Raw genomic sequence first — 23435 nt, forward strand, 5'->3', positions numbered from 1 at the left:
TCCGCGTTACAATTGGCAACTGCGTGTACTTCCACCGAGTACAGTACAACCCAGCAGGCAGCCATTTTCGTGCACTCATGTAGTTATTACTCGTACACCTAGTTGTACTTTGCCGAGTGCATGTACTCCGTACTGCCTGCAGATAACCAACAGGCCGGCTGGCGGTCTAGGCTGCCTGCCTGGTGCCTTGCTTGTTGGCCGTGATCCATCCGATTTCCTGGTCACGCGTTTGCTAGCCAATACACGCCTGCCTACCCTACCGGTACTTGCCTTCCTGCGAGCAAACAAAGTCCCTCCTCCTGCCTTGGCTTGTCATGGCCCGTTCGAGCGACAGGGGCGACCCACCCTCTGCTGCTGCCGATGATGAATGGATGGATGCCAATGGACCACGATGGATGGACCCTTCCTTCCTCCATCGCTTACCGACCGTCGCCACCCAGCAGCCCAACCCCCAACCCGGTTGTATCCGCCCCCCGGTACTCGGACGCCTGCCAACCCAGGGTCTACATGTAAGTACATGTGCTACGTCGTGGAGCCTCATTACAATGGCAAGCCCCGGCTGTACTTGCTGGCGAGCACGTTCGAGAATACATGCGAGTATCTAGATGCAACCTGCCACCACACCGACATCTCAAGTACTCCTATTCGTGGCAGCAGGTACAGTACGCTTGCAGTACGGAGTACAGTACATGCACTTCCCCACGGCCGTACCTTGTATGAACAAGTACGGCCTATTCCTGCTGCATAAGTATACGTACACATCCGTAGCTGCCCATCGTGGACCCCCATCCTATCCGCCCTCCTCCTCACTCACCCACCTCGATGGATAACGAACCCCTTATTTTCCTTTCGTCGTCGGCACGGCAGGCAGGCACAGACAAAAGCACAGCATAGGGCAGAACAATCACGGTACGGTGCAGCGCAGCACAAGACAGGAAAGGGCATCGCGGCCATCGAACGACTGGACCGGCTAGGAATCTTTGTGCCTGCCGCCGGTCGCTTTGTCGACTTGATCCATATCCATATATGCACGTTCCTTTCTTCTTTCGCCGTCACCGTCACATCGCATCGTGCTTCGAAACCGAATCTCACCAAACCTCCATGCAAACACATGTCGACACTTGATCTGGCTCTCCACGTACATCGAGACCCCCCAGCAGAGGCACCGACACATAGCCGGCACTATACAAGTACGGGCACGGCTGCCTTCGAAACCGGCGGTCAGAGATGACGACTATGATGACGACGACGACATCCACGGCAGCCGCCGCCGAAGCTTCAGCGGCAGCATCGGCGATGAACCTTGTCGACGCCGCCTCCTGTGGCCAGGACCACCATCGACACCGTCACCATAACCACCATCAACACCGCCGCAACGCATCCACTTCCGCCTCCGCCTCCACTTCCAGTACCTTCCGCAAGCTCGTCGGTCGCCTGCGCAGCAACAGCACCAAGCCCACCGACCACTCCCAGCTCCCAACACCGAGCTCGTCCGCGTCCCCCTCACCTCCGGCACCCTCGACACGCAGGAACTCGGCCTCGCCCCTTCCGCCTTTCCACTCCGGCAGTGGCCGCCGCAGGAGCAAGGCCGGAGCCGTCGTGCCTGCCAGGGATGCGCCCATCTCCCTCTCGCTCTGGGACGCGGCCTACCGCGGCCTTCGTGATGATCCCTCCTGCACCGGCCTCGTCCTCACCTACGAGGCCATCATCTCCCAGGAGCTCCCCGACAGCCTCAGCCTCGGCGGTCTCGGCTCACCCTTTGGCGCCAAGTCGCCCGAAGAGCGCCTTGACCTGCTTGCGAGGATCGCCGCCGCCGGCCTGCACCGAAGGAGGGGTTCGCGGCCCAGCCCACAGCAACCCGGCCAGGACGACGAGGCCCGGAGGATGCTCGAGGCTACGAGGGGGACCGTCGAGGGAATCCTGCCGCGGTACCCCTCTGCCGCCGTCGCCTGGGCCGGCCTCTGCACCTTGACGCCTGTACGTGATGAATCGCCGACTTCATTTTCATTTCCACCCTTTACGAGTCCCACGCCTGCCTCCCCGTGCACCCCATGCCTCCCCTACTTTCCATGCAACCTGCGCTCCGCACGAACCTCCTGCTCCCACTCCCCACGCCTGATGCGGCTGCTGACACTGTTTGCTAGCTTCTCGCCGACCCCATCTTTCAGAGCCCTGACATGCGACTCGGTATCCTCCACATCGCCGGCCGCATCCCTTGGTACATGTGCCTAGCCCAGCTGCTGCTCGTTCCCGCCCCGCCAGACTATCAAGAGTCCACGCGCGCCATCCTCGTCCGCCTGTACCGCAAGGTGCTCGAACTTGAGATGAACTGCGTCTGCGCCACCGCTGGCGCTTGGAACTCGGCCGCGAAAAACGTAGTCGGCTGGACCTCGCTAGGCACCCTGGTCGCCGAGATTGTCGAGCTCGACCGCCGCGTACGCGCCCTTGTGGAGAAGGAGGGCGAGGTTGGCGTGAGGGAGATGTTGCTCGCCATGGACGTTGACCTTGACTTAGAACCCGTAGAAGACTCTGCTACGCCGAGTGTGGAGGAGACGACTTTACTCCAGCCACGGCTGGCTGACTGACCGCTGCTCGCAACGTATCCTTCCAATCCATCAACCACAAAGCCTTGAGCAAATCCTTTTTTATTATGAGCGCGATGGTGGCATAATTCCATAATAATCATTGTATGAGGCATGAAACCCATGAGGGTTTTCTGTGAATATGCTTGAACTTGCCTCGGTGCACTGTTCACCTTTGCAAGCCGTGCAACGGCAGCGGTTTGCTTGCCGGGCATTAATGCAACCGGAAATATGTAACGTGATGATGGAAAAAGAAGTTCAACGGACCTGCAGGTCGTGTGCTTTTGTGTGTCAAGGGAATTTGCCGGGAAATGAGCGATGCATGGCGCTGGGAACAGTTGGGACACAGCATTGAAGGACGAGGATTCAATAAGGGTCCAGCCAACCGCAGTGAACGCCAAAGAATCTCCAAGTCAGCATACAATAATCTTCGGGCCTATAGAATCATTGGCTCATATAAAGGCGATACATCCGTCATCTTGCCGACTTTGGTACACTATCAAGTGGAAGTGACGGTAGCCCGTTTGAGCTGAGCGTTGGCTGTGAGCAGCTCGCTCGGAGTCCCCATGTCGACAATCCTGCCCTTATCGAGGACCACGAGCCTGTCAAAGCTGCGAATGGTGTGCAGTCGATGAACTATGGACACGATCGTGTGTCCTGCAAATTCTCTTTCCAGGGCCCTGACCATGAGCTCCTCTGTATGTTGATCGACCCCGCTCATGGCCTCATCCAGAATGACGATTTTACTCTGCTCTTTGCGGAGAATGGCTCGTGCGAGACAGAGCAACTGCTTCTGGCCAAAGGAGAGAGAAAGGTCGGCCGTGTCTGTATCGAGAAACTTGTTTTGGAAACCGGCATCCCAGACCTCCAGCCTTTTCAGCAAGGCAATCAGCTCTGCATCTGAAAGCAGCTGTGCTTCTTGAGTCGAGCATGGCTGTGAGACCAAGTTCGAGCGCAGAGAGCCTTGAAAAAGGACAGGTTGCTGGGGAACGACGATTAAACTTGACCGCAATGTCTGATTTGAGATTGATGAAATGTCAATTTCATCAATCATAATGGTGCCCGAGTAATCCAGCAGGCCGAACAAAGTGGAGAGCAGGGACGACTTTCCACTTCCCGTCCGTCCGCAGATGGCGACCTTTTGACCAGACTGTACCTTGAGAGATATATCACGAAGCACGGGATCATCGCCTTGTGTTCTCGAATAGAATGCCTCGACATTCTGCCACTCCAGCTTCCCAGTGGCCGGCCAGGACTTTGTTGGCTCTACCTGTCCCGCAGCCGACGGCTCAATTTCTTGTCGAGTGCACTTGACAAATTCCTTTAGGCGGGAGATGGCGCCAAGAGAGGTTTCCAAGGACGTCCAAGATGAAAGTAGATTAGCGAGAGACTGACTCAACCCGAGTACGCTGTACATTGCAACAGCTACGTTGCCGGCAGCGGAGTCTCCTGATAGAACAGAAAAGACGACGAGAAGTACTGCCGCGACGGTCACCAGCAGGTCGAGGACCAAAGTCAACCAACGCTGAATGGACAATAGAAGGTAATGGGGCTTCTGAGAGCGATCCAGTAACTCCAGAGAGGACTGGGCGATAGCCGATTGCCACCGAAACGTACAGCAGCACAATTGCCAGTGGCAACGTTGCTGCAATGTACTTGGCTCCGAGAATAATAAGTAGCGCCTCTCCGATGCAAGATAGAAGATCTATTATGGGGTAAGCCAGGTATCTCATTCTGCCTTTGAGCGGGTTCCTCAAACCTGCGAGACTGGTATATGCTGCCGTGGGCAATTCTCGATCAACCAGTGACATGTCTTGGCTGAATCTACGAACTCAAACTTTAGCAATTGACATGGGACTTTCGACTTGACCGAAAAGCCTAGCACACCTATTGACCAAATTACCCACATCAGTCGAGTGGAAGAATGCCATGGGCGCGCTAACAAGAAGTCAGCACGGACGAAGACATTTCCTTGTCATATCGGCCTACCCCATGGTGGTTTTGAGTAACTTCCAATGCAGCCATTCGGCGGACCGTGGAATAAGAACGACGAACATATACCTGCGAAAGAGATGTTCGGTGAGCTTCAGCAAGCAAGGGGAGGAAGAAATTCTGTACACACCAACAGTCGATGCCAATAACTCCAATCCAAACGCAAAGAATCGTGGCGTAGACTCCATAGTACATGGCCGTGTTGACATCGGATTGACTTTTGTTTGCTTCTGTCCACCACTTGACCCAGATGCCTTATCATAGGTTAGCGGGATACCTCGGAAGGGTTGAGAATTAAGAAGACACAAGGTACTGAGCAAATATAGAATTATGCTCACTGGAGAACTGCGCGAGAAACGCTTGTGTTGATGCCCAAAACAACGCGGTCAAACCAAGCTTCCAGCCAATCGATTGGAAGTAATACATGTATAGGGACGAGTCTCCTGTACGTCGAGATAAATCATCGGCATCGTCGACGGCTTCGTCCAGGTTGCGGCCGGATCGTGTTTTCTTTTCAGATCCTTCTTCGATAGGCACAGACGAAGAGAGATCACCACCGCCTTGCTGTTGTTGAAGTATTGGCACAGAGGCACAAAGCTTGTCAAAGGATCCTTGATGGGCGATTTTGCCATGGTCAAGGATAATGATATGATCGGCGTCCTTCAGGAAATCCACTGTAGTATATACCAATAACGATTTTCAGCATGGATCAAGTCTCCAGAGACACCTGGGGGGTATCGTTGCATTTTCACGTACGTGTATGGGTCGCAAGAACGACGGTAATTCCATGACGACGGAGCAACCCCGAGGGTCCAAAAACATGTGTCCAAACATGTTGTCTAGTCTCTGGGTCCAGTCCGGAGAAAATATCATCAGCTATCACTACTCGCTTTCTTGAGTATAGTGCTCGTGCAAGCGACTAATAGATGTTAGCAAACAGTTGTCCCGAGCAGGAGCGGAAGCACATTACCAAGCGCTGTCGTTGGCCGCCACTTAATGTCAGTCCATTGCTTCCGACTAAAAACTCATCACCATCATGGAGGTGTTCGAAATCCTTTTCCAATGCGCATGCCCGAATAATAGTTCTGTACCACTCTTCATCCAGTGCTTCGTCCATTGGTCCGAGAATATTGTTCTTGATGGTGCCATGGACCAACCACGTAGATTGCGAGCAGAAGGCAACTCCAGCTTTCGGAAGCTGTACCTTGCCGGTTGCCTGTAGTTCGCCCAACAGCGCAAGAAGTAGCATGGTCTTCCCTGACCCTACTTTTCCAGTTACAATGGTCAAGGTTGACGGCCTGATGGTAAAGGTCAAATCCTTTAGGATGGGCATACACCCTTGGCGCAGAAGAAACGAGGCCTTCTCAACTTTGAAGGTATCGCACTGTTGATTCAGGATTGGCACAAGTTCAAGGTTGGCAGCAAGTATCGGATCTTTATCGTTGGACGATTCATGCTGATCATGTTGGCAAGCCAGCGAAGTTGATAAGGCGGTCTGTCCCTGTTGGAGAAAGGCCTCAATCCTGTCGAACGAGCCGAACGAGCTTACGAAGGAGGGAACAGAGGCAAGAAGGTGCGCCAGAGGTTCTGCGATGAGAGAAATGATGGATAGAGAGGTGAATGCAGCGGAAATCGAAAGCGACTGCTGTGAGCTCTTGCCAGCCAACGCAATGGCGACGCCGAACGAGATGAGTGGCGCGAGTGCGGATGGCGCGTTCCCTGGAACAGGATAAGCGACAGACAACAGCATTGCTGCGCAGACGAGCGGGTGAATTGCGTACCAAGAACATTCAGGTAGGCTATGAAGATTCGAAACCGTTTAGAGCACTGAAGCTCTGCGACACGCAAAGATTGTATTGTGGTGGTCCAAAAAGGAACCATGCCTAACATTTTGACCTCCCTCATGAAGCCCATGACGTTCGAGGTCGCGGAAATCCGTCGTTGGATGGCCTCGTTCCAGACCTTCATAGCAGGGCCCATGTACTTGGAGAGTTTGGTCATGGCGGCGGTGCATGCTTTTTCGACAATTCAGCATCGATGCAGCGCTTCTGCGAACGGATTGGGACGAGTATACTTACTGATTACTGCCACTGCAGGTCCGACGCATCCCGGGCCAAGTTCTCGACTCAAGAGCCATATAGCCAGCCCAATTTCAATCGGATTCGCCCATATCTCATGAACGCTCTCGAAAGCCTTCGAAATGGACATGACATCTGGACCGACGTGCGTTAGGGCTGCCACGTTTTGGGTGTCGGACGATACGACGCTGAGGTTAAGGGTTTGAAGAAAGATGAGCGAAACTAATGCGCCTCGGATCATGGTAAGGGTACGAAATAATTGATGCTGGTAAAAGCCATGCGAGATCTGTGCTCGGGGCGTAGGCCATTAGTGATCTGCGTTCACAGCTTAGAGGGCGAGGAGGTAGCAGATGAGCACGTACTGCCTTGCCAAGAAAAACGAAGGCAGTTGCAGCAACAAGAGCGTAGGCAGCTTCCTTTCTGAAGCGGTCGTGGACGTGTACACCATCAACATGGCTGACGACACTTTTGATGAGAAATGGCTGAGCAAATTTAAAGCCGATCAAGCAGAGTCGAGGCAGAGCAGTCGTCGCCAAAGGCCTTCTGATCGAATCGCATGTGGCGAGTAGGAGGCGATATCGATGGAACCTGCGCGACATTTCCCACCTCTGGCGAGCACCGAGCAATTTGTCGAGGAGCCCCTTTGACTTGAGAGCATCGTCAATATCGTAGATGGAGTCCGTAGACAGCGTTGCGCGGAAGCCGCGTAAAAGCAGGCTGTTCAGCCACCAAAAGAACCCCTTGCTGATGATGCTACTCGTCGTCTCGGGGCTGAGCGCCTTCCAGGGGGGGAGCAAAATGTAGCGCTTCTCGGCAAGCTCGAGGAAGAAGAGGAGAAGTTTGCAGGCCAAGGCGGAGGTGAAGACGGGAGCGACGCTCGATTCGGCGAGAAGCCAGAGGGTACGACATTGCGTGGCATCGAAAGCGATGGAAAGTACGAGGTAGGCAAGGATGATGCTCGAGGGGCGGATGGAGCGGCGATGTTCCAGGTAGCTTAGGACGGCCAGGGCCAGACCATCGACGAGGACAAGCGAGGCGGCAATGATGGAGGTGCTCGTGGTGCGTCCTCCATGGCTAGGCCAAAGGACCAACAGGGTAAGCTGCAGTGCTATCAGACAGGTATATGCCACCTGGACGATTGTTAGCCGTCGTCGGGTCGATTGAAAGGATTCGAATTGGCTGCCGCCGGAGTAACTACCGGCTTGAAGGCATCAGTGCGGTGGCGGAGAACCTTGCGTCTGCTGCGTGACAAATGGACGACTCTCGGAATGAGGGCCAGCAAGAGCAGGACGCATGGCACGATGGTCAGTATCGACTGCTCAAAGAAGAGAGTGAAGTCGAAGCGAGGTGGATGGCAAGCACTCGCACTGGGTCCGAAGGAGGCGTCACAGCCAAGGGCGTCGTTGTCGGTCGAGTTCCTCATGTCGTCCATCCCGAAAGGCCGTTTGGCGGACACAAGCAAGGGAAGGCGACGATGGCAGATGAGGATGACTTGTTGCTACATGCTGTTCGTCCAAGTAGGTATTAGTTTTGTGTCTGGTATTGTGTACACGGGGATATGGGAAGGAAGGATGGCGCGATGAAACTGCCTGCCTGATTTCGACATATCCGCTGGTTAGTCTGGGGCTCACCGCATTACCTATTCGAATACGGAAGGTCACAGCCGAAAACATGGTATAGACGTTCATGACGAGCCGACGACGCGTGAATGCCCCAGCACTTGCACTCGCTAGAAAATGGACCTGTAGCTGTGGCCGTGGCCGTGGCCATTGTGCTTTCGATACGTGCAATCGCTGCCGACGTTATGGGCTACTTCGATCACGCGGCTTTGGAAGCCGGGTTTGGTGCATGATGCATACGGACAAGTTAATTAATAACTGTACTTTGTTCATATAGGACGGTATGACCATTACCTTGATTATAATCTTCACATGAGAAAATCCTCTTCGCGAGTTTGAAGTCCGGTACCTGCTACTAGCTAGAAAACATGAAACCAGGGCTAGAATCTTATGAGCCGACTCCCTGAATAACAGCTCGGTGATGCCTGGCCGACGTTGAGCGCACTTGCGCAAGCGCGGATGTTGTCCAGTCAGGTCTCATCTGCCAGAAATCCATGCTCCAACAGCACCTTCCCCTGGCTGGATCGGCTCCTATTCAGAAGGCCAGGCTCACGACCAACGGATAGACACCTTGACTGCATGCGACACTTTTGCGCCCGTTGGCGAGTTGCAGCCCACTGAAGAATACAGATATATGGCTTGCTATGGCTTACTATCTGGAAGATGGTGCAGCCTCCCTCCGCCAGTGCTTGACAGTCAGCTGAGTGAGGCGGCTGTAAAACCAACGGGCGCAGTAGGTTCAGTACTATGATGCAACAGGCGGCAAGGGATCCTCTAGATGGGTCACACACGCGCCTTCGACCATCGCCAGATTGGTCGGGAAACAGTTTGAGCGTTCCTGCTCCTGACTGAGCGCCAAGTATCCAAGGTTGTGGACATTCCACATGTTGTCGGAAGCCTGCCATCCACTGCAAGCTGTTGGGGACTCATCGGACAATGTCCGTACGGTGGCCAGGCATCTGCTATTAATACGACGTAGCCGTATGATAAAGGTATTTCGCATACATTTGAACCTGTCCAGCGTGACAAATGTTTGTGCTGTGCTATGACCTCCATCCATAGCCAGGTCTCTGGAGGAGAGACAAGGATACAAATAGAAATACTGCCTCCACTCGACGAAGTCCACAGCACAAGATGCGTTGGCATTTCAAGGACCGCCAGAAGAAGTGGAAGCTTGTTGTAAAACTGTCCTGTGCAGCGCGCTGGGTGCGTAGGAGACGGACACCTGAACGGCAAAACTAGTAGCAGGAATTCGACTTGGTACGTGGCCCACCAAGTGGAAGATGCTGTCAGGACGGCGGTGGAGTCCAGTGCGAGAAAGTGTGTCGAAAGATGCGAGGGGATGCACAAGGGGAATAGCAACGGGTATCAGACGCCTCTGACCATCTCCGTCATTCATCCGATGCCGGCCTGAGCCGCTGTGTCTATTTCCCAGCCGGCGAGGTTAGGCGGCCATGCTAGGCCTTCGTCTCGCGCCAAAGATCTAGCATGGCGCCTGTCGAGGGGTACAGTGCGAGCAGCGAGACGGCGAGATCGGGGAGCAGGCCATCGGGCACGCTCCAGTGCACCGTCAGCGGGGCCCAGGCCAGGTTCCGTGTGAAGTCGACGACCCACCCCGCGACCCAGGAAGCATCCTCGGCGGCGAGGCCGAAGCTCGTCCTGCGCGAGCGCTCGACGAGCAGGCGTCCCAGCTCGAGGCCGACGTAGGCAGCCCACGAGCGCACGCTGATGAGGGACCATCTATCGGCAGTCTTGGGAGAAATGGGGAGAACATTCTTGCTGCCGAGAAAGGCGAGGTTCTCGAACGCTTGGTAGGAGATGAGAGAGAGGATCTCGGCGTAGGCGACGATGGTATCGAAGCGTTCGTGGCTCGCGCATTGCGTCATCGCCGAATCCTTGGTGCTTTCCTTGGACGCTTTGCTGGCCGACGACTTGAGCAGCAGCTTCTTGGCGGCAAAGTACAAGCCCAGCAGCCCCCACAGCCTGCCAAAGGTGCGCGTCTCGGAGATGAGGGCCGAGGCGGCCTTCAGGTGGCCACCGACCCGAAGGGCGAGGGCCGCAAGCGGGGACGGCACCGTCGCCGACGAGAGCACGATGGTCGTCGCCGGCGGTAGCTTGAAGGCGGCGGCGACGAGCCTCCGGGCCGACCGCTGCAGCACTGGCCGGCTGAAGGTTTCGAGGACTGAACCGCCGGTGCGGCAGGCGTAGCAGAGGAACATGAGGACGACGTCAGTGCCCGCTCGCGTCTGCAGACAGCGAGAGAGGTGTGCGAGGAAGGCATCGGCCTTGGAGGGGACGCTGGCGAGCACGACGCCCAAGGGCGCCTGCTTCTTCGTCGGCGGATGCGACGGGGGCGGTGCGGACGAGTCGATGGCGTCACCCGAGGGCAGCGTCGTGAGCGGCTTGTATTCGGCTTCGGGCTCGGGATCGGGTTCGCCTTCGCCTTCGCCTTGACGAGCCATGGTGCGGCTGCCTAGGTCAGGTTCGGTGGCGGTGGTTGATGGAAATGGACGAGAAAGACGACGAGGAAGTGGAAGAGGTGGTCGAGAGTCCAAGGTCGAAGGTCGGAGCTCGGAGCTCGGAGGACGAAGAGGAGATCCGAGTGATCAAGGTCAAATATTGGCGCGACGCTGGCGAGATCAAATGCGGGAAAAGGCGGAGATGAATCGAAGATGGTTGATACAAGGCCGAGGAAAAGGGTTGTGGCTTGTATTGAAATCAAGCAATGACCGCGCTGGCCGTCGCGTGCTTCCCTGCTGCCCGAGAAGATTGGTGAAGGAGTAAAAAAAGGCTCTCGCTGCTTGAGGACCGACGGGATCAGGGAATTACGGCTGACAGCAGGCGACCTAGACAACGACCAACCGAGGAGTTGGTGGCCGGCGCATGTACATGTACAGTAATTAGCAGGTCCATGTTGTCGTCGTATTGCGCCTGTAATATTGCCGATGCCTCGGCATACAAGCACAGGGATCGCTCCACTCAGATCTCTAGTGTGGATACGAAGCAACCGATGCGGAATGACAGGAGAGCAATAAATGCATCGGTTCTCCATGAAAGCACTGCTCCATTCCAGTGAGGACTCGAGAGTCGAAACGTCGACGCGAAAAACTACCAAAAATTGACAACCTAACTGGAGGGAAGCCAGTCGACAGCGCAATGGTGGCCATTTGGCCTCGTCGCCGGGCCAAGTTGTGGTGTGCTGGGAAGACGGAAGCCGGAAACTTGGATGCCACATACCTACACTGGACATGTCCACTGTAGGTGGCACAGCACAGCACTACGTCAGTGCCTCGCACACCTACATGTAAGTACATGTACACCATTTTCCTCACGACTAGCAGAGTCTCAGCAATAATAGCATCAAGGTATTGTTAGGTACCGGGTACGAATGCTCAGCGAATTATATCATCCATCCGCCGTTACTGTACTCTGTACTGTGCTTTGTACTGAAGCACTCTGTCCGTCGCGACCTGCAGTTACACAGACGCAGACGCAGACGCAGACGCAGGACAAATGCTCGGCAACGCAATTCTTTTACTTCGTTGGCTAATTATCATGTCTGCTCATTACACCTTGACATTGACCTCGGCAAAGCTGACGACGAGGTCGTCGACCTTGTCCGTGTCGAGCCTGTCGGCAACGGCCTTATCGGCTTCGCCGTCGGCCTTCTCCCTCTCCGAGGCGTACCACCGAGTGTTGCCTTTTCCGTCAATGATGCCCGCGCGGTCCCAGTGCGACCTCGCCCGGACGTAGGGGTCCAGGGTCCAGTAGTTGGTCCGCAGCTCGGCGGCGACGGCCAGCCGGGTGTCGGCGGCGCCCTGGTCGTCGCGAATCCACTGGATGGTGGCCTCCTCGAACCGACGCTGCAGCTCCCCGCGCGTCTTGAGGATGCAGTCCCGAGTCTCGGTGTCCTTCATCCGATCGTTCTCGCCCTCGACCGGCTCGAGGTACTTGTATTCAAAGTCCTCGTCGCCGCCGAGCTCCTTGATTAGCTGCTCGGGCGCGATGAACTCCTCGATGCCTTTCCTGCCGTGCGTGAGGTGGACCTTGGCGGCGACGACGGGGTCGAGCCAGGCACGGATGACCTTCCAGATGGCTACACGAGGCGGGGATCCGTCAGTCCTGGGCGAGTGCGAAGCTCGAGAGGGGGGTGGGACTTACGATTGAAGATCCAGGGTGCGTTGTGGATGAGGATGTTCCCGAGAGACTCGGGGTAGTTGGCCTCGAAGCAGCGGATGATGAACTTGACCGGGCCGTAGTCCATGTTGGCGAGGCCGAAGTGGGTCATGTCGAAGACGATGGTCTGCGGGAGAGCATCTCGGTCAGCTTTCGTCTCGACGAGGGAGTTGGGAGGAAGAGGGGAAGGGAGTTGCACGTACGCCGGTTTCGACGGGTGACTCAAGGACGAGGCGGGTCGTCTCGATGAGGTGGACCGTGTACCTCTCGATGCTTTCCGGCGACTGGCCACCCCAATGGTGCAGGTGGACGCGGATGACGGAGATGGGACGGCCCTGCCTGTCCCGGCCGTGCAGCAGGCTCTTGCCCATACGCAGCTGCTCCATGAAGTCATGGCCCATCTTCTGGACGTCGCCGTGGCCCGCCTTCTCGTCGGCGAGGGCGGCAGCCTCGCCGTTGCGCATGATGTCGTCGACGTTCATGTCGTGCAGCCTCCAGCCGACGGCCGAGACGAGCATGATGAGCGCCTTTTGCACATCCCACTTGCGGGCGCGGAGGAAGCGGAGGAGCACGGCGTCGGGGTTTTCGGACCTCACCATGGCCCATATCGAGTCCCGGAGGGCCTCGGAGCCGACCTTGGCGAGCGTCTCGTGGAACTTCTTGGCGAGGCCGAACTTGTCGTCGCCGCCGTTGGCGCCGAAGGGGTCGGACGAGGCCGCCGTCGAGGGCGCGCTCCTCCGGAAGAATCCCGTCCGTCGTGGCGGCGCGGCTTCCTCGGCCGGCGGGGGTGTCGCCATGGCAAAGGCCATGGTCTCGGGGCAGTTCTCGTCAACGAGAACACCACCGAGGTGGAAGAGGACTTTCCAGAGCTGCTTCAGCTTCTGTTCCTGGAAGGGGGAGAGGCTCCCAACATGGCCCGTGTGGGATCCGTCCATAATCGATGTGTCTGCCGATGGCTGGACTTTTGTTCTTGTCGTCGGTTAATGTTCGCCTTGGTCTTCGAGGTGAATGCCGAATGAATGACGGCGAGCAGACAGAAAACAGAGATGGAACGGGATGCGCTATGATATGATTTGATGCTTCATAAAGGCAAGATGGTATGCGGATGATTGTGTAAGTAAATGGAATGTAAATGCGTATACGAATGTAAATGTAAATGCGTATGCGAATGCGAATGCGAATGCGAATGTGAATGTGAATGCGAATGTGTATGCGAACGGATGCAAATGTATGCGAATGAGTATGCGAACAGGTAGGTGAACGTGTATGCGTATGCGTATGCGTATGTGTATGTGTATGTGTATGTGTATGCGTATGCGTACTTGTGCGAATGCGATGCGAAATGCGTATGCTCGTGATGGATGGCAAGCAAAAGGAAGGAAAGACAGGGCACCAAACAGAGTGCTTCCGGAATTCACAAAGGGATTTCGACGGGCTGCGATGCAGAAGAATCGCTGGCAAGAGTACCCGCTGCGATGCTACCCAGTACCAGTACAGAGTAGCGTTGGTGGAGGGTCATGAGGACTGAGGAGCGGGGTTGGCATGGCATATTTATCAAGTATGCGGAGTAGCAAGTACCGACATCTAGAATCTCGTTTTGCCATCGTCGCTGCTGTCGAGCGGTACTTGGATCGCCAGCTCGCGAACCGGTTACGTTTCTTGTGTTTCGTCTACGGTAAACAGGAAACGGCTCCCGAGGTACGTGATATGAAACGGTCGCCACGCGCATCGTTGACGTCCGTGGAATTTGGCACCAACCAGAGCGGAGGACGCAACCATCCGGCCAAGCTTCCTCGGGTCCTAAAGGGGTGCCAAAAGGAACGAAAGGGCCAACTGAAGTCAAGTCGTTGGTCGCACCCACCTCCTTTGCGTCAAGTAAGCAGATAAACACTTCGGCCGGGGGGAGGGGGGGAGGGGCGGGTACATCCTCATATGAGACGGTCGCTGTAGCCGGTCTGGTGGTGGAGGGTGGGAATTGGTGGTGGTTGGTGGTAGGGGGATGGTCGTGGTGGAGGTGGAGTTGAGGGGTAGTGAGGGACGATAGCGCTTTGTTTCACTGCGCAGGCCAAGAGGCCCTTGCTTACGTACGGTTCACCTGTTTAACATTACTTGTGCAGCAGGAACTGCTCCGTACACCAACAACAGTACGGAGACTACGGAGTAGATTGGTACTACAAGTAATATACTTGTAAGTTCACCGACTTTGGACATGTCAGACTTTGGTGCCCTTGTATTACCTAGTCCCTGTTAGTAAAGCAGTAGTCGGAGGTCGCTGTAGGTCTTGTGCAGTCCGGTGCTAACATTATCACCGTTCAAGCACTTACCATGTGCATAGGTACACGACCACTGGACATGACAACTATAATACAGTAGTAATAGTAGGCAGTTGGGTTCAACGGCTACTGTAGCTGCCTGCTAGTACAAGGTGCCTTAGGCACCTGGCGTAGGTTTATCCTTGTCCACCAACAGCGATGCACCAGCCGAGTACCTTCCTCTCCTTACTTGTATATTTACATGTAGAGAAAGACGGGTGATGATGGCTCGTCAGCAGGCGACTGCTGATACGAGCCAATACCTGATGCACCTACGGAGTACGGAGTATTACAGAGTACGGAGTACACCTACCAGTATTACAAGCAAGTAGGTACTAACCAAACACTAAGTCCGCCCCTCTTGTTTCTTCCATACCGCGTTCCCGCCCCCTCACTCGACTCGTAACTGGCGCTAGAACAGGTTTAGCAGCCACACGGCCCCGAATGTGGCGGTGGCGGTCGATCGATCTTCATCGGCCATCATCGGTCCCCAAACTTCATCCCCGTCTGTCACCCAACTTCATCCCCATCCGTCCCCCAACTTCATCCCCGTCCGTCCCCCAACTTCATCCCCGTCCGTCCCCCAACTTCATCCCCGTCCGTCCCCCGTCCGTCCCCCGTCCGTCCCCGTCGACGACCGTGCTTTGAGCGGTGGCCAACAGCATCGACTCGCTGACCGTTGGAGGTGCAACGCTCAGCTCTCATAGTTGTTCTCCTAGCTTTCGACGTGCACGTCCATGCACCATGCACCATGCACCGTTCAGCTCATGCATGGTCCTGCCCTCGACCAATTTCGCCCAAGAACCGGCGTGTTTGTGATGAAGTATAGAGAATCGATTCGATTCGAACCCATGGCCTGCCAGCCTGCTCCGCTCCATGACGACTGGCGACCTCTGCCTCTGCATGTCTGCATCCGTACCTATCCCATGTACATTGCCGAAATTGTTCCACACCGATGAGCACGTGCCTGCGTTGAGCCGAGCACGTGCATCATCTTGCTTGGCCCGAGCATTAAGCAAGCGGCGTGGTTATGTCTGAGACGAGGAGGGGGGACGAAACTTGTTTGGCCCTTGTACCATACTCTACAGGCCTGCCTGCCGTCTTGGGATCCGTCCGTCAAGTGCCACTCCATGTCGACAACATGAATACGTCATCCGTTGCTCGTTCGTCAACACCGCAGTGCTACCAACAACCAAATACTGTCCGCTGACCGCAACTGATGGTCATATGATGTTCGTGTAATGGTTGTGACAGCATTGGCACAGTTCTTCATGAGGAAACCGACCGTCGAACGTATCCTGCCACCATCATGAGAGTTCCTTGCTGCACCCCCCGCTGTACCCTGCATGCTCGGGCCGACGCTTAACAACCGGATACCCAACGAATACATCCATCCACGAGATGAGAAAAGGTGTCATAGGTGTATATATTTGGCTGATGATGCGTGCTTCTGCTACGAAGCACCGACGACGCATCGGTTGCGTGGAGAAGATACGAATGCTTGCCTACCATCGGCCCATCATCAGACCGTGACGCACCTATACATGCTCGCATGCCACTGCGACCAAGCGTTGCCCGAAGCTGTGAACGTGAATGAATGCCAGATGGCCGACGCGCCTGCGTACCACTGCGGCAGCGCCCCGACAGTTCAACCAACCTGTGTCTTGTCGGCAACCTTTCATGATCGCTACAGTAAAAGGGGGTGTCGCGGACGTCAGGCTCATCATGGTGTGGCCAAACCGACCAATCATGTAGCATCAACCCATCACCATCACCGGTTCGGAACTGCCAGCATATCGGGCCTGTCCTACTTCGGATCCTCGTACGATGCTATCTACAAGCCGAAACGTGTAACACGCAACGACATCGCAGGAGAGGCGACGACGGGATCCATATCTCGTGCTTTATTCCTACTACCCATGTACGCTCGCCCCGAATTTTGCATACGAGAAACGCAAGCCCTTTCCCATCCATGCAAGTCACAAACGTTAGAAAATTTCCGTCCGTCCCCTCGTCCAAAAGGCTGATGAGGACGCCTGCCACCGCCGATTGCACCCTTCAACCCCGCACGGCCGCGCCGAGAGCGCCGCCGGTGAACTGCGTGCCGCCGGCCTGTCTCTGCGTGTTGCCGCCAATGCGAGGGCCGCCTCGGCCGCCGCCCCGTCCGCCGCGGCCGCCGCGTCCTCGGCCTCCCTGTCGCTCGAATGCGTTCGACGTTCCCTGCGTCCGCTGCTCCAGCGTCCGCTCGTTGGTCTCGATGAGCGCGCTCGCCTTGTCCGAGAGTGTGAGGGCGAGGGACTGCAGCCGGCTGAGCTCGACACCCTTGCGGAAGATGACCGTCGACGTCACCTGGTCCAGGGAAGCCGCGAGTTCCTCGTGGCTGATCATCTTGCTGACGACGGCCGCCACCTTGGTGGCGTCCAGCTCGAACATGCCGCCGAGCGTCTCGAGCGCGAGCGTGTCGTAGAAGGGAGCGTAGGTGAATAGGTAGGTCCGCAGGCCCTCCTCCTGAATCTGCTTCGAGAGCATCTCCTTGATCTCCTCCGAGTTCGGCATCAGCTCCCAGATCTTGATGCTGTGGATGAACGTCGTCGACTTCTTCCACTCGCCGGCGGCGAGCGCCTTGGACGCCTGCATCACGTGGTCACGCGTGTTCTCCGGGGGGCCCGTGAAGATCTGCCTCTCATGATACTCGAGCATGCGCCTGTACGTCTTGCTGATCACACGCTTCTTGACATCCGGAGACGATCCGGTCTGGGCCAGCAGAGGAATTTCCAGCAGCATGCTGCACGTCAGGTACACGCACTCGAGCAGCTCCAGGTTGATGTGCATGTGGAAGGGCAGCTGTCGCTGCTTCTCCAGCCGCTCCTGCTCGGGCGACACCTGGTTGTATCGCTGCATCATGACGCCCTGGGCGAGCAGCTCCTTCTGCCGACCGCTGCCGCAGATCTCCTGCAGCGTGTTCTGCGCCTCGTAGACGAGGCCCTTGCGGAAGGCGCACAAGCCGACCTGCACCAGCGTACGGTTGTACAGAATCTGGCTCTGGACGTCAAAGTTGGGAATCGACTCTTGCAGATGGGACATGAGCATCATGTCACGAGACTTGTAGTACTCGCCGTGGAGGGCGAGGAAGTACACTTGGCACATCATGGCGCGCGCGCGAATGATGCCGTCGCTGTTGCTGAACAGATAGTTGCAGAGAACGTTGACGAGGTTGCCCGCGTCCTGTGCCTCGGTGCGGGGTGTGATGACGGACTGAACCTTGTCGCCGACCTCCTTCCAGCAGTTCTCCTCGAACGTCTTCACGACTTGGGAAGGCTACCGTTCGGTCAGCAAACGTTTTCACCGCGCACGGGGGCGGCGTTACCTTGAAATAAACGTGTTCCAGTCGTCGCATGACAATGCGATTGACGCTGTCCTGGGGAATGTCGAGGGCCTCGTCCTTGCGCAGGTACTCGTAGTACAGCAGCCCGCGGAAGATGATGTTGTACAACGCGCCCTCGTCCTGAAGTCGCTCGATGTACTCGGATGTGTGGGGGTCGATGCTCTGAAGCGAGCGGACGAGCTCGTCGTCGAGCCTCTCGACGTACGACACGATGCTGCCGGCGACCTTGATGTACTTCTCGCCAGGCTGCAGCGTGGGTGGCTTCTCGTCATCTTCCCACTCCTCCGTGTTCTCGACCACCACGTAGTCGTGGTTCTTCTCGAGAATCGACAGGAGGGTGGACAGCTCCTTCTCGGCAGCCTTCCAGTGCTCCAGCGGCATCACGTTGGCCGTGCCGGATCCCAGGTCAAATCGAGCGGAAATGATGGTGAGGAGAACTCGAATCTGCTGGTATGGCGTGTTGGCAATCTCGTTCAGCTTCTCCATAACCTTGATCTGCTCCAACCGGTCCGTGTTCTTCTTGCCACGGGACTCGAAAATTGTTCGCAGGTGCTTGAAGATGCTCTCGGGCGTGTATTGCAGAGTCCGTCCACCCTTGCCGACCGTGGCAAAACCCTCATCGCCCAAGTCCTCGACAGTAGGTTCGGCCTCGAGCTTGGGCAGTTTCTTGGGCTTGGAGACGACGACGGTGATCTCCTCTTCGTCGTCAGACTCCATGAAGCCTTCCTTGTCTTCCCGATAGGCATCGACCTGGGCCTGGTGCTCCTTGCTGGACTTCTTAATTTTCTGTTTCACAGCGTTCAAGGCTCTGGCCTGGATGGCGTTCATCTTCTTGGGCGTGACTTTTTGCTTGGCGAGAGCCTCGTTCATAAAATCTTCCAGTTCGGCGATGACGCGGACGTACGGCTTGGGCGTCTTGCCGCCATCCTGGAGCTTTGTGACTTGTCGGCTCAGCTTGTCGAACTCTGTGGCCCATCATTAGAATCCAACGGCATTGATGGTGAACAACGTTTAAATCATCAGAGTATAAAACTCATCGTAGAACGTACCGGCAGAGATGAGCGTCCAGTCGCCATTCTTCTGGCCGTTCTCGATCTGCTTAATCGACGCCTCGAGCTCGTCCAGACGTTTGTCCTTGGCACTCCTGACCTTGGCGCGTACTTCGTCATCGCTGTCTTCGCTCTCGGAGTCGGCATCCCTCAAGAATTTGCTGGCACCTTTGCCGCCACCGCCTTCTTCATCGCTGGAGTCGTCGCTGTCCTCCTCAGAGGCGTCTTCGTCCGAGTCCTCATCTGAATCGTTCTGGTCGATGACCTTCTCCTCCTCCTCTTCGGAGTAGAGCTCCTCCTCATCGCTGGAGGAGTCGCTCGAGCTGTCGTCGCCACCGCGAAAGAATCGAGACATGATGGGCGTCGTGTGTTCCTCTGGTCCTAATTCTCGAAGGGAATTCGTTCGCGAGAATGCGCGGGGTCAGAGTAGGGAGGGTCAAAAATTGATGATTTTTGGTGGGAGGTGGGGCGTGCGATTTGGGGCTTAGCGAAAGGTACTGGTACTTCACTTCTCAAGTTCTCATTTTTCGTTGCACGTTACCTTAAACCGTCTTGCTTATGTCAGCAGGTATTCTGGCCACTGGAATGCCGCTATTGCTGGTTAGTCCCAGATGGAGCTGCTTCCTCGGCGCCAACTTTTTTCCCCATCATCAGCCGACACTGAATCACAACGCATGGCGCTCCCAGTGACTACATGATGAAGTCTCTTCGCTGCGTATGCAACGCCTCTGCTGCCCGATTATTTGTTCAAGTTGCGATTCGCCGCTACTTGGCAATAGCTGCGCCGTCAGCTGCTCCTCTAGATTTTCTGATGCCGCGTGTTGCAGCTTCATGTTCGCGAGTAGGTGAGAGCTCATATCGACGGTCTCACCATTCGATACGGCCCTCGAATACACGTTTTTCCCGTCTCTCGAATCACCGTTTACTCAGCAGGCCCTTTTCAGTCTCGTCTTGTAGAAAAACGACCTCTTGCGTCCTGAACCCGCAACAGGATGAGGATGGCAAGGAGATGATGCTCGACATTACCCCCCGTGCTGCAAAGGTATGTTGACTCCGCTTGTGCATGCATTTTTACATATGTTAAGTACATAATCGCATCACAGCGACTGTCAGAAATTATGAGCAAAGACAAGAACCCGAACCTGGCTCTCCGCATTCAAGTCGAGAGCGGCGGCTGCCACGGATTCCAATACCTCATGAGCCTCATCACTATCCCCCCCAAGGACTCGGCTGAGTGGTCGACTGTCGTCAACGAGGATGACACTATCTTCCAATACTCGCATGACGACGTTGATCCAAATTTACCATCTCATGCTTGTGCGAGGATAATACTGGATGAGCCGTCTCTGGACCTCCTCAAGGGAAGCAAAGTAGACTTTACCATGGAGTTGATTGGGTCACAATTCAAGATCACCGACAATCCTCACGCCACCAGCAGCTGCGGATGCGGTACGAGCTTCGACATCAAGATGTAGCCCTTACACATCTCCATTCAACGGAGATTGCTTAAGAAGTTAAATCCATAGCTTCGCTTGTGACGATGGTGTCTGGCAGTCTATAAATTTGTTCATACAGCATGGTCATAGGCAGATTCATCATCAACTGGAGGAATGAACTTCATAGCAACGATCTCACGGTTGGAAGCTCTAGTGTCATTAAAGGAATCAATTTACCATAAAACCCTTTCATGATACCAACGCCAAGCAACCATGCACTTTTCCAGCCAAGCCACAATCAAATCTAGTTCATCTGGCGGATGAGAGCGTTGATGTGCTCCTCACGGTTGCCAAGATCACCACCCTCAATGAAGTGCTTGAACTTGCGAGGGCGGAATCCGCCCGTGGGGTTGCTCAGCTTGAAGGGCCACAGGAAGTTGGCGGCCTGCTTGAAGTTGGGGCCAACCGTGTAGATCTCGTGGATGAGATCCTCCATGCAGACGATGCCGTACTTTCCGAGGTTCTCCTCGATGATGGAGTTGTCGGTAAGGGCAATGCGCTGCTTGTCAACCTTTCCGTAGCCGCGCTTGTACACGAGCTCCTTGATGGACTTAAGGTTGGGGTAGCCGTAGGCGATCCAGGGCTCAACAATCTTCAACATCTCAGTGGTGGCCTTGGTGACACGGATGAAGACGCCGTTGTTGATCTGAAGAAGACGGAGCAGCTGGAGGATCTTGCGAGGCTTAGGAGGCATCTTGTTGATACTGGTAGGGAAGTCAGCACTGCCGAGGCCAAATCAGCGGTGAATGACCTACCCCTTGATGCGGACGACGAAGATCAGCTTGGACTCGGCGGCGATATAGGCGGAGTCGTTCTCCTTGGCGACGCGGGCCAGGCGAATCTTCTCGCGCTCGCCATCGCGGTACTCCTTGACGTACTTCTCGGCACGCTTGAAGATGACACCACGCTTCTCCTTGTTGGCCTGTTGAATAATTCGTTAACACTTGATCCCCAAGAGTTGAACAGAAAATTTTGGATGTATCGGCATATCAGACCCGAAAGAAGGTTAATTGTTCAACAACATCGACTTTAATGTCTAGTTGACAAAATATGTTGTGCATCATCATGCCAGAAAAGAACGAAAAGGTACACTTACAGCCTTCTTCTTCTGGACGGTGGCAAGTCGCTCAGCGCGAGCCTTCTCCTGGCTCTTGCGCTTCTTGAGAAGAGTCTCAGGGACCAGGATCTGGTCGTGGGTAGGGACAGTACTACATTGCAATCAAGATTAGTACGGGTCCAGCATACCGCGCATGGTATGGAAGAGAGCGCCGGCGCGAGAATTGCAGCTGAAGCGCAGCATTCTCTGCTTTGGCTGACTCGAAATGAATTTGATCGGTGAACAGAGTGTTCGGCATCACAATTTCTTGCGACACGTCTCTCATTCGTTCATCCGACAACAATCCCGAACAAAGGTTCAAGAAGCATGGTGGTAAGACGATGGTCGGTGCGTATTTCAGCAGCTGCGACTTCCGTTCTCAACAATCAATTTGAGGGAGAAGATGTAAGTCTTCATCCCCAACACCCCGAACACCGTCACCCCGTCGCCAAACGGCATGTGTAGTCTGGTCGACGGAGGGAGGCGTTCGGGAGAGGATCGAGCTGGCAGTGCGACTATTCCGAGTCGCTTGCCCAGCGAGAGGACCGCGAACAATCTGCAATGAACTCGAGGTCGGGCTCAATGCCTATGGTGGCGCATTCTCAGGAAGGGAAGACATACAGGGCACCCATTTTGTCGACGTCGGCTCGTTGATGTCGGTTAGTACTGGAGAAGAAGGAAGCTGTGGGAAACGCTCAACTGGCGAGAACCTTTTTTTCGCTCTCTCAAAAAGTGGGGTCACTGGCCGTTACTGGTAGGGTAGGGCTGGAAAACTTGCCCACACTATGTAATTCTCTGATTTTTCTGCCACGACCCACCGCCTTTGTTAGCCGTTCGTCCGCACTAAACACCACGATAGTAATTTCTCGTGAGAGATAGGCCTTTCCAACGCCAACAGTCAAGAAACCAGACGTCGCCAAAACGCCAACATGCCCCCTGTCAAGAAGGTCGCCGCCCCCAAGGAGAACATCTCCTTGGGCCCCTCTGTCCGTGATGGTACAGTTTCTCAAAATTTCAGTTTATGGCAAATTGCGGACTAACTCTCGTTGCAGGAGAGCTCGTTTTCGGCGTTGCCCGTATCTTCGCTTCGTTCAACGACACCTTCGTTCACATCACCGATCTCAGGTTCGTCCTCTCCGGCTTTCGCTTTTAAAAGGAGACTGGACCAGCTGCTAACGGTCCACAGCGGACGTGAGACCATCACCCGTGTCACTGGTGGCATGAAGGTCAAGGCCGATCGTGACGAGTCCTCCCCTTACGCCGCCATGTTGGCTGCCCAGGACGTTGCCGTTCGATGCAAGGAGCTGGGCATCAACGCCCTCCACATCAAGATCCGTGCCACTGGTGGTACGTTCGCCCGCCCTGCCAACGAATGATATTCTCATACTCACATGAACCTGCAGGCAACGGCACCAAGACCCCCGGCCCCGGTGCTCAGTCCGCCCTCCGCGCTCTGGCTCGTGCTGGCATGAAGATTGGCCGCATCGAGGACGTCACCCCCACTCCCTCCGACTCTACCCGCAGAAAGGGTGGTCGCCGTGGTCGCCGTCTCTAAATTGTTGGCAATCGAAGTGGCATCGGTTGCTGGCATGCATTTGGACGAGGAGTTTCGGTTACTTGGTTGCTCTGTGGCGTTGAGAAATACGAGGG

General features: G+C 55.5%; 8 protein-coding genes across 8 annotated transcripts; 3 read left to right on the forward strand and 5 right to left on the reverse strand.

Moving 5' to 3' along the window:
• Window positions 1-1227: 1227 nt before the first annotated feature.
• DCS_02257 (uncharacterized protein) lies at window positions 1228-2585 on the forward strand (the record flags this gene model as incomplete). The annotated part of the gene is made up of 2 exons (XM_040799585.1): window positions 1228-1977; window positions 2145-2585. 2 exons carry the CDS (start codon window positions 1228-1230, stop codon window positions 2583-2585), a joined length of 1191 nt encoding a protein of 396 aa, XP_040660468.1.
• A 496-nt stretch (window positions 2586-3081) lies between these two features.
• DCS_02258 (ABC multidrug transporter) lies at window positions 3082-8084 on the reverse strand (the record flags this gene model as incomplete). Its single annotated transcript, XM_040799586.1, has 11 exons — window positions 3082-4167; window positions 4490-4520; window positions 4572-4643; window positions 4705-4828; window positions 4913-5248; window positions 5331-5493; window positions 5545-6293; window positions 6356-6589; window positions 6653-6938; window positions 7015-7782; window positions 7851-8084. The coding sequence occupies 11 exons, from the start codon at window positions 8082-8084 to the stop codon at window positions 3082-3084; spliced, it is 4083 nt and encodes a 1360-aa protein (XP_040660469.1).
• A 1644-nt stretch (window positions 8085-9728) lies between these two features.
• DCS_02259 (uncharacterized protein) lies at window positions 9729-10733 on the reverse strand (the record flags this gene model as incomplete). Its single annotated transcript, XM_040799587.1, has 1 exon — window positions 9729-10733. One exon carries the CDS (start codon window positions 10731-10733, stop codon window positions 9729-9731), a length of 1005 nt encoding a protein of 334 aa, XP_040660470.1.
• A 1104-nt stretch (window positions 10734-11837) lies between these two features.
• On the reverse strand, window positions 11838-13382 carry DCS_02260 (putative phosphatidylinositol transfer protein csr1 protein; the record flags this gene model as incomplete). The annotated part of the gene is made up of 3 exons (XM_040799588.1): window positions 11838-12367; window positions 12433-12574; window positions 12651-13382. 3 exons carry the CDS (start codon window positions 13380-13382, stop codon window positions 11838-11840), a joined length of 1404 nt encoding a protein of 467 aa, XP_040660471.1.
• A 3435-nt stretch (window positions 13383-16817) lies between these two features.
• DCS_02261 (eukaryotic translation initiation factor 3) lies at window positions 16818-19548 on the reverse strand (the record flags this gene model as incomplete). The annotated part of the gene is made up of 3 exons (XM_040799589.1): window positions 16818-18077; window positions 18127-19109; window positions 19194-19548. The coding sequence occupies 3 exons, from the start codon at window positions 19546-19548 to the stop codon at window positions 16818-16820; spliced, it is 2598 nt and encodes an 865-aa protein (XP_040660472.1).
• Window positions 19549-19890: 342 nt separating this feature from the next.
• DCS_02262 (iron-sulfur cluster assembly accessory protein Isa2) lies at window positions 19891-20668 on the forward strand (the record flags this gene model as incomplete). Its single annotated transcript, XM_040799590.1, has 3 exons — window positions 19891-20034; window positions 20185-20235; window positions 20297-20668. The coding sequence occupies 3 exons, from the start codon at window positions 19891-19893 to the stop codon at window positions 20666-20668; spliced, it is 567 nt and encodes a 188-aa protein (XP_040660473.1).
• A 265-nt stretch (window positions 20669-20933) lies between these two features.
• On the reverse strand, window positions 20934-22417 carry DCS_02263 (60S ribosomal protein L7; the record flags this gene model as incomplete). Its single annotated transcript, XM_040799591.1, has 4 exons — window positions 20934-21393; window positions 21445-21611; window positions 21786-21897; window positions 22407-22417. The coding sequence occupies 4 exons, from the start codon at window positions 22415-22417 to the stop codon at window positions 20934-20936; spliced, it is 750 nt and encodes a 249-aa protein (XP_040660474.1).
• A 297-nt stretch (window positions 22418-22714) lies between these two features.
• On the forward strand, window positions 22715-23340 carry DCS_02264 (40S ribosomal protein S14; the record flags this gene model as incomplete). Its single annotated transcript, XM_040799592.1, has 4 exons — window positions 22715-22781; window positions 22838-22910; window positions 22972-23132; window positions 23189-23340. The coding sequence occupies 4 exons, from the start codon at window positions 22715-22717 to the stop codon at window positions 23338-23340; spliced, it is 453 nt and encodes a 150-aa protein (XP_040660475.1).
• Between the last annotated feature and the right edge of the window lie 95 nt (window positions 23341-23435).

The sequence above is a fragment of the Drechmeria coniospora genome, chromosome 01 (genome assembly GCF_001625195.1).
Source record: "Drechmeria coniospora strain ARSEF 6962 chromosome 01, whole genome shotgun sequence".
In the NCBI taxonomy this organism is placed as follows: Eukaryota; Fungi; Ascomycota; class Sordariomycetes; order Hypocreales; family Ophiocordycipitaceae; genus Drechmeria; species Drechmeria coniospora.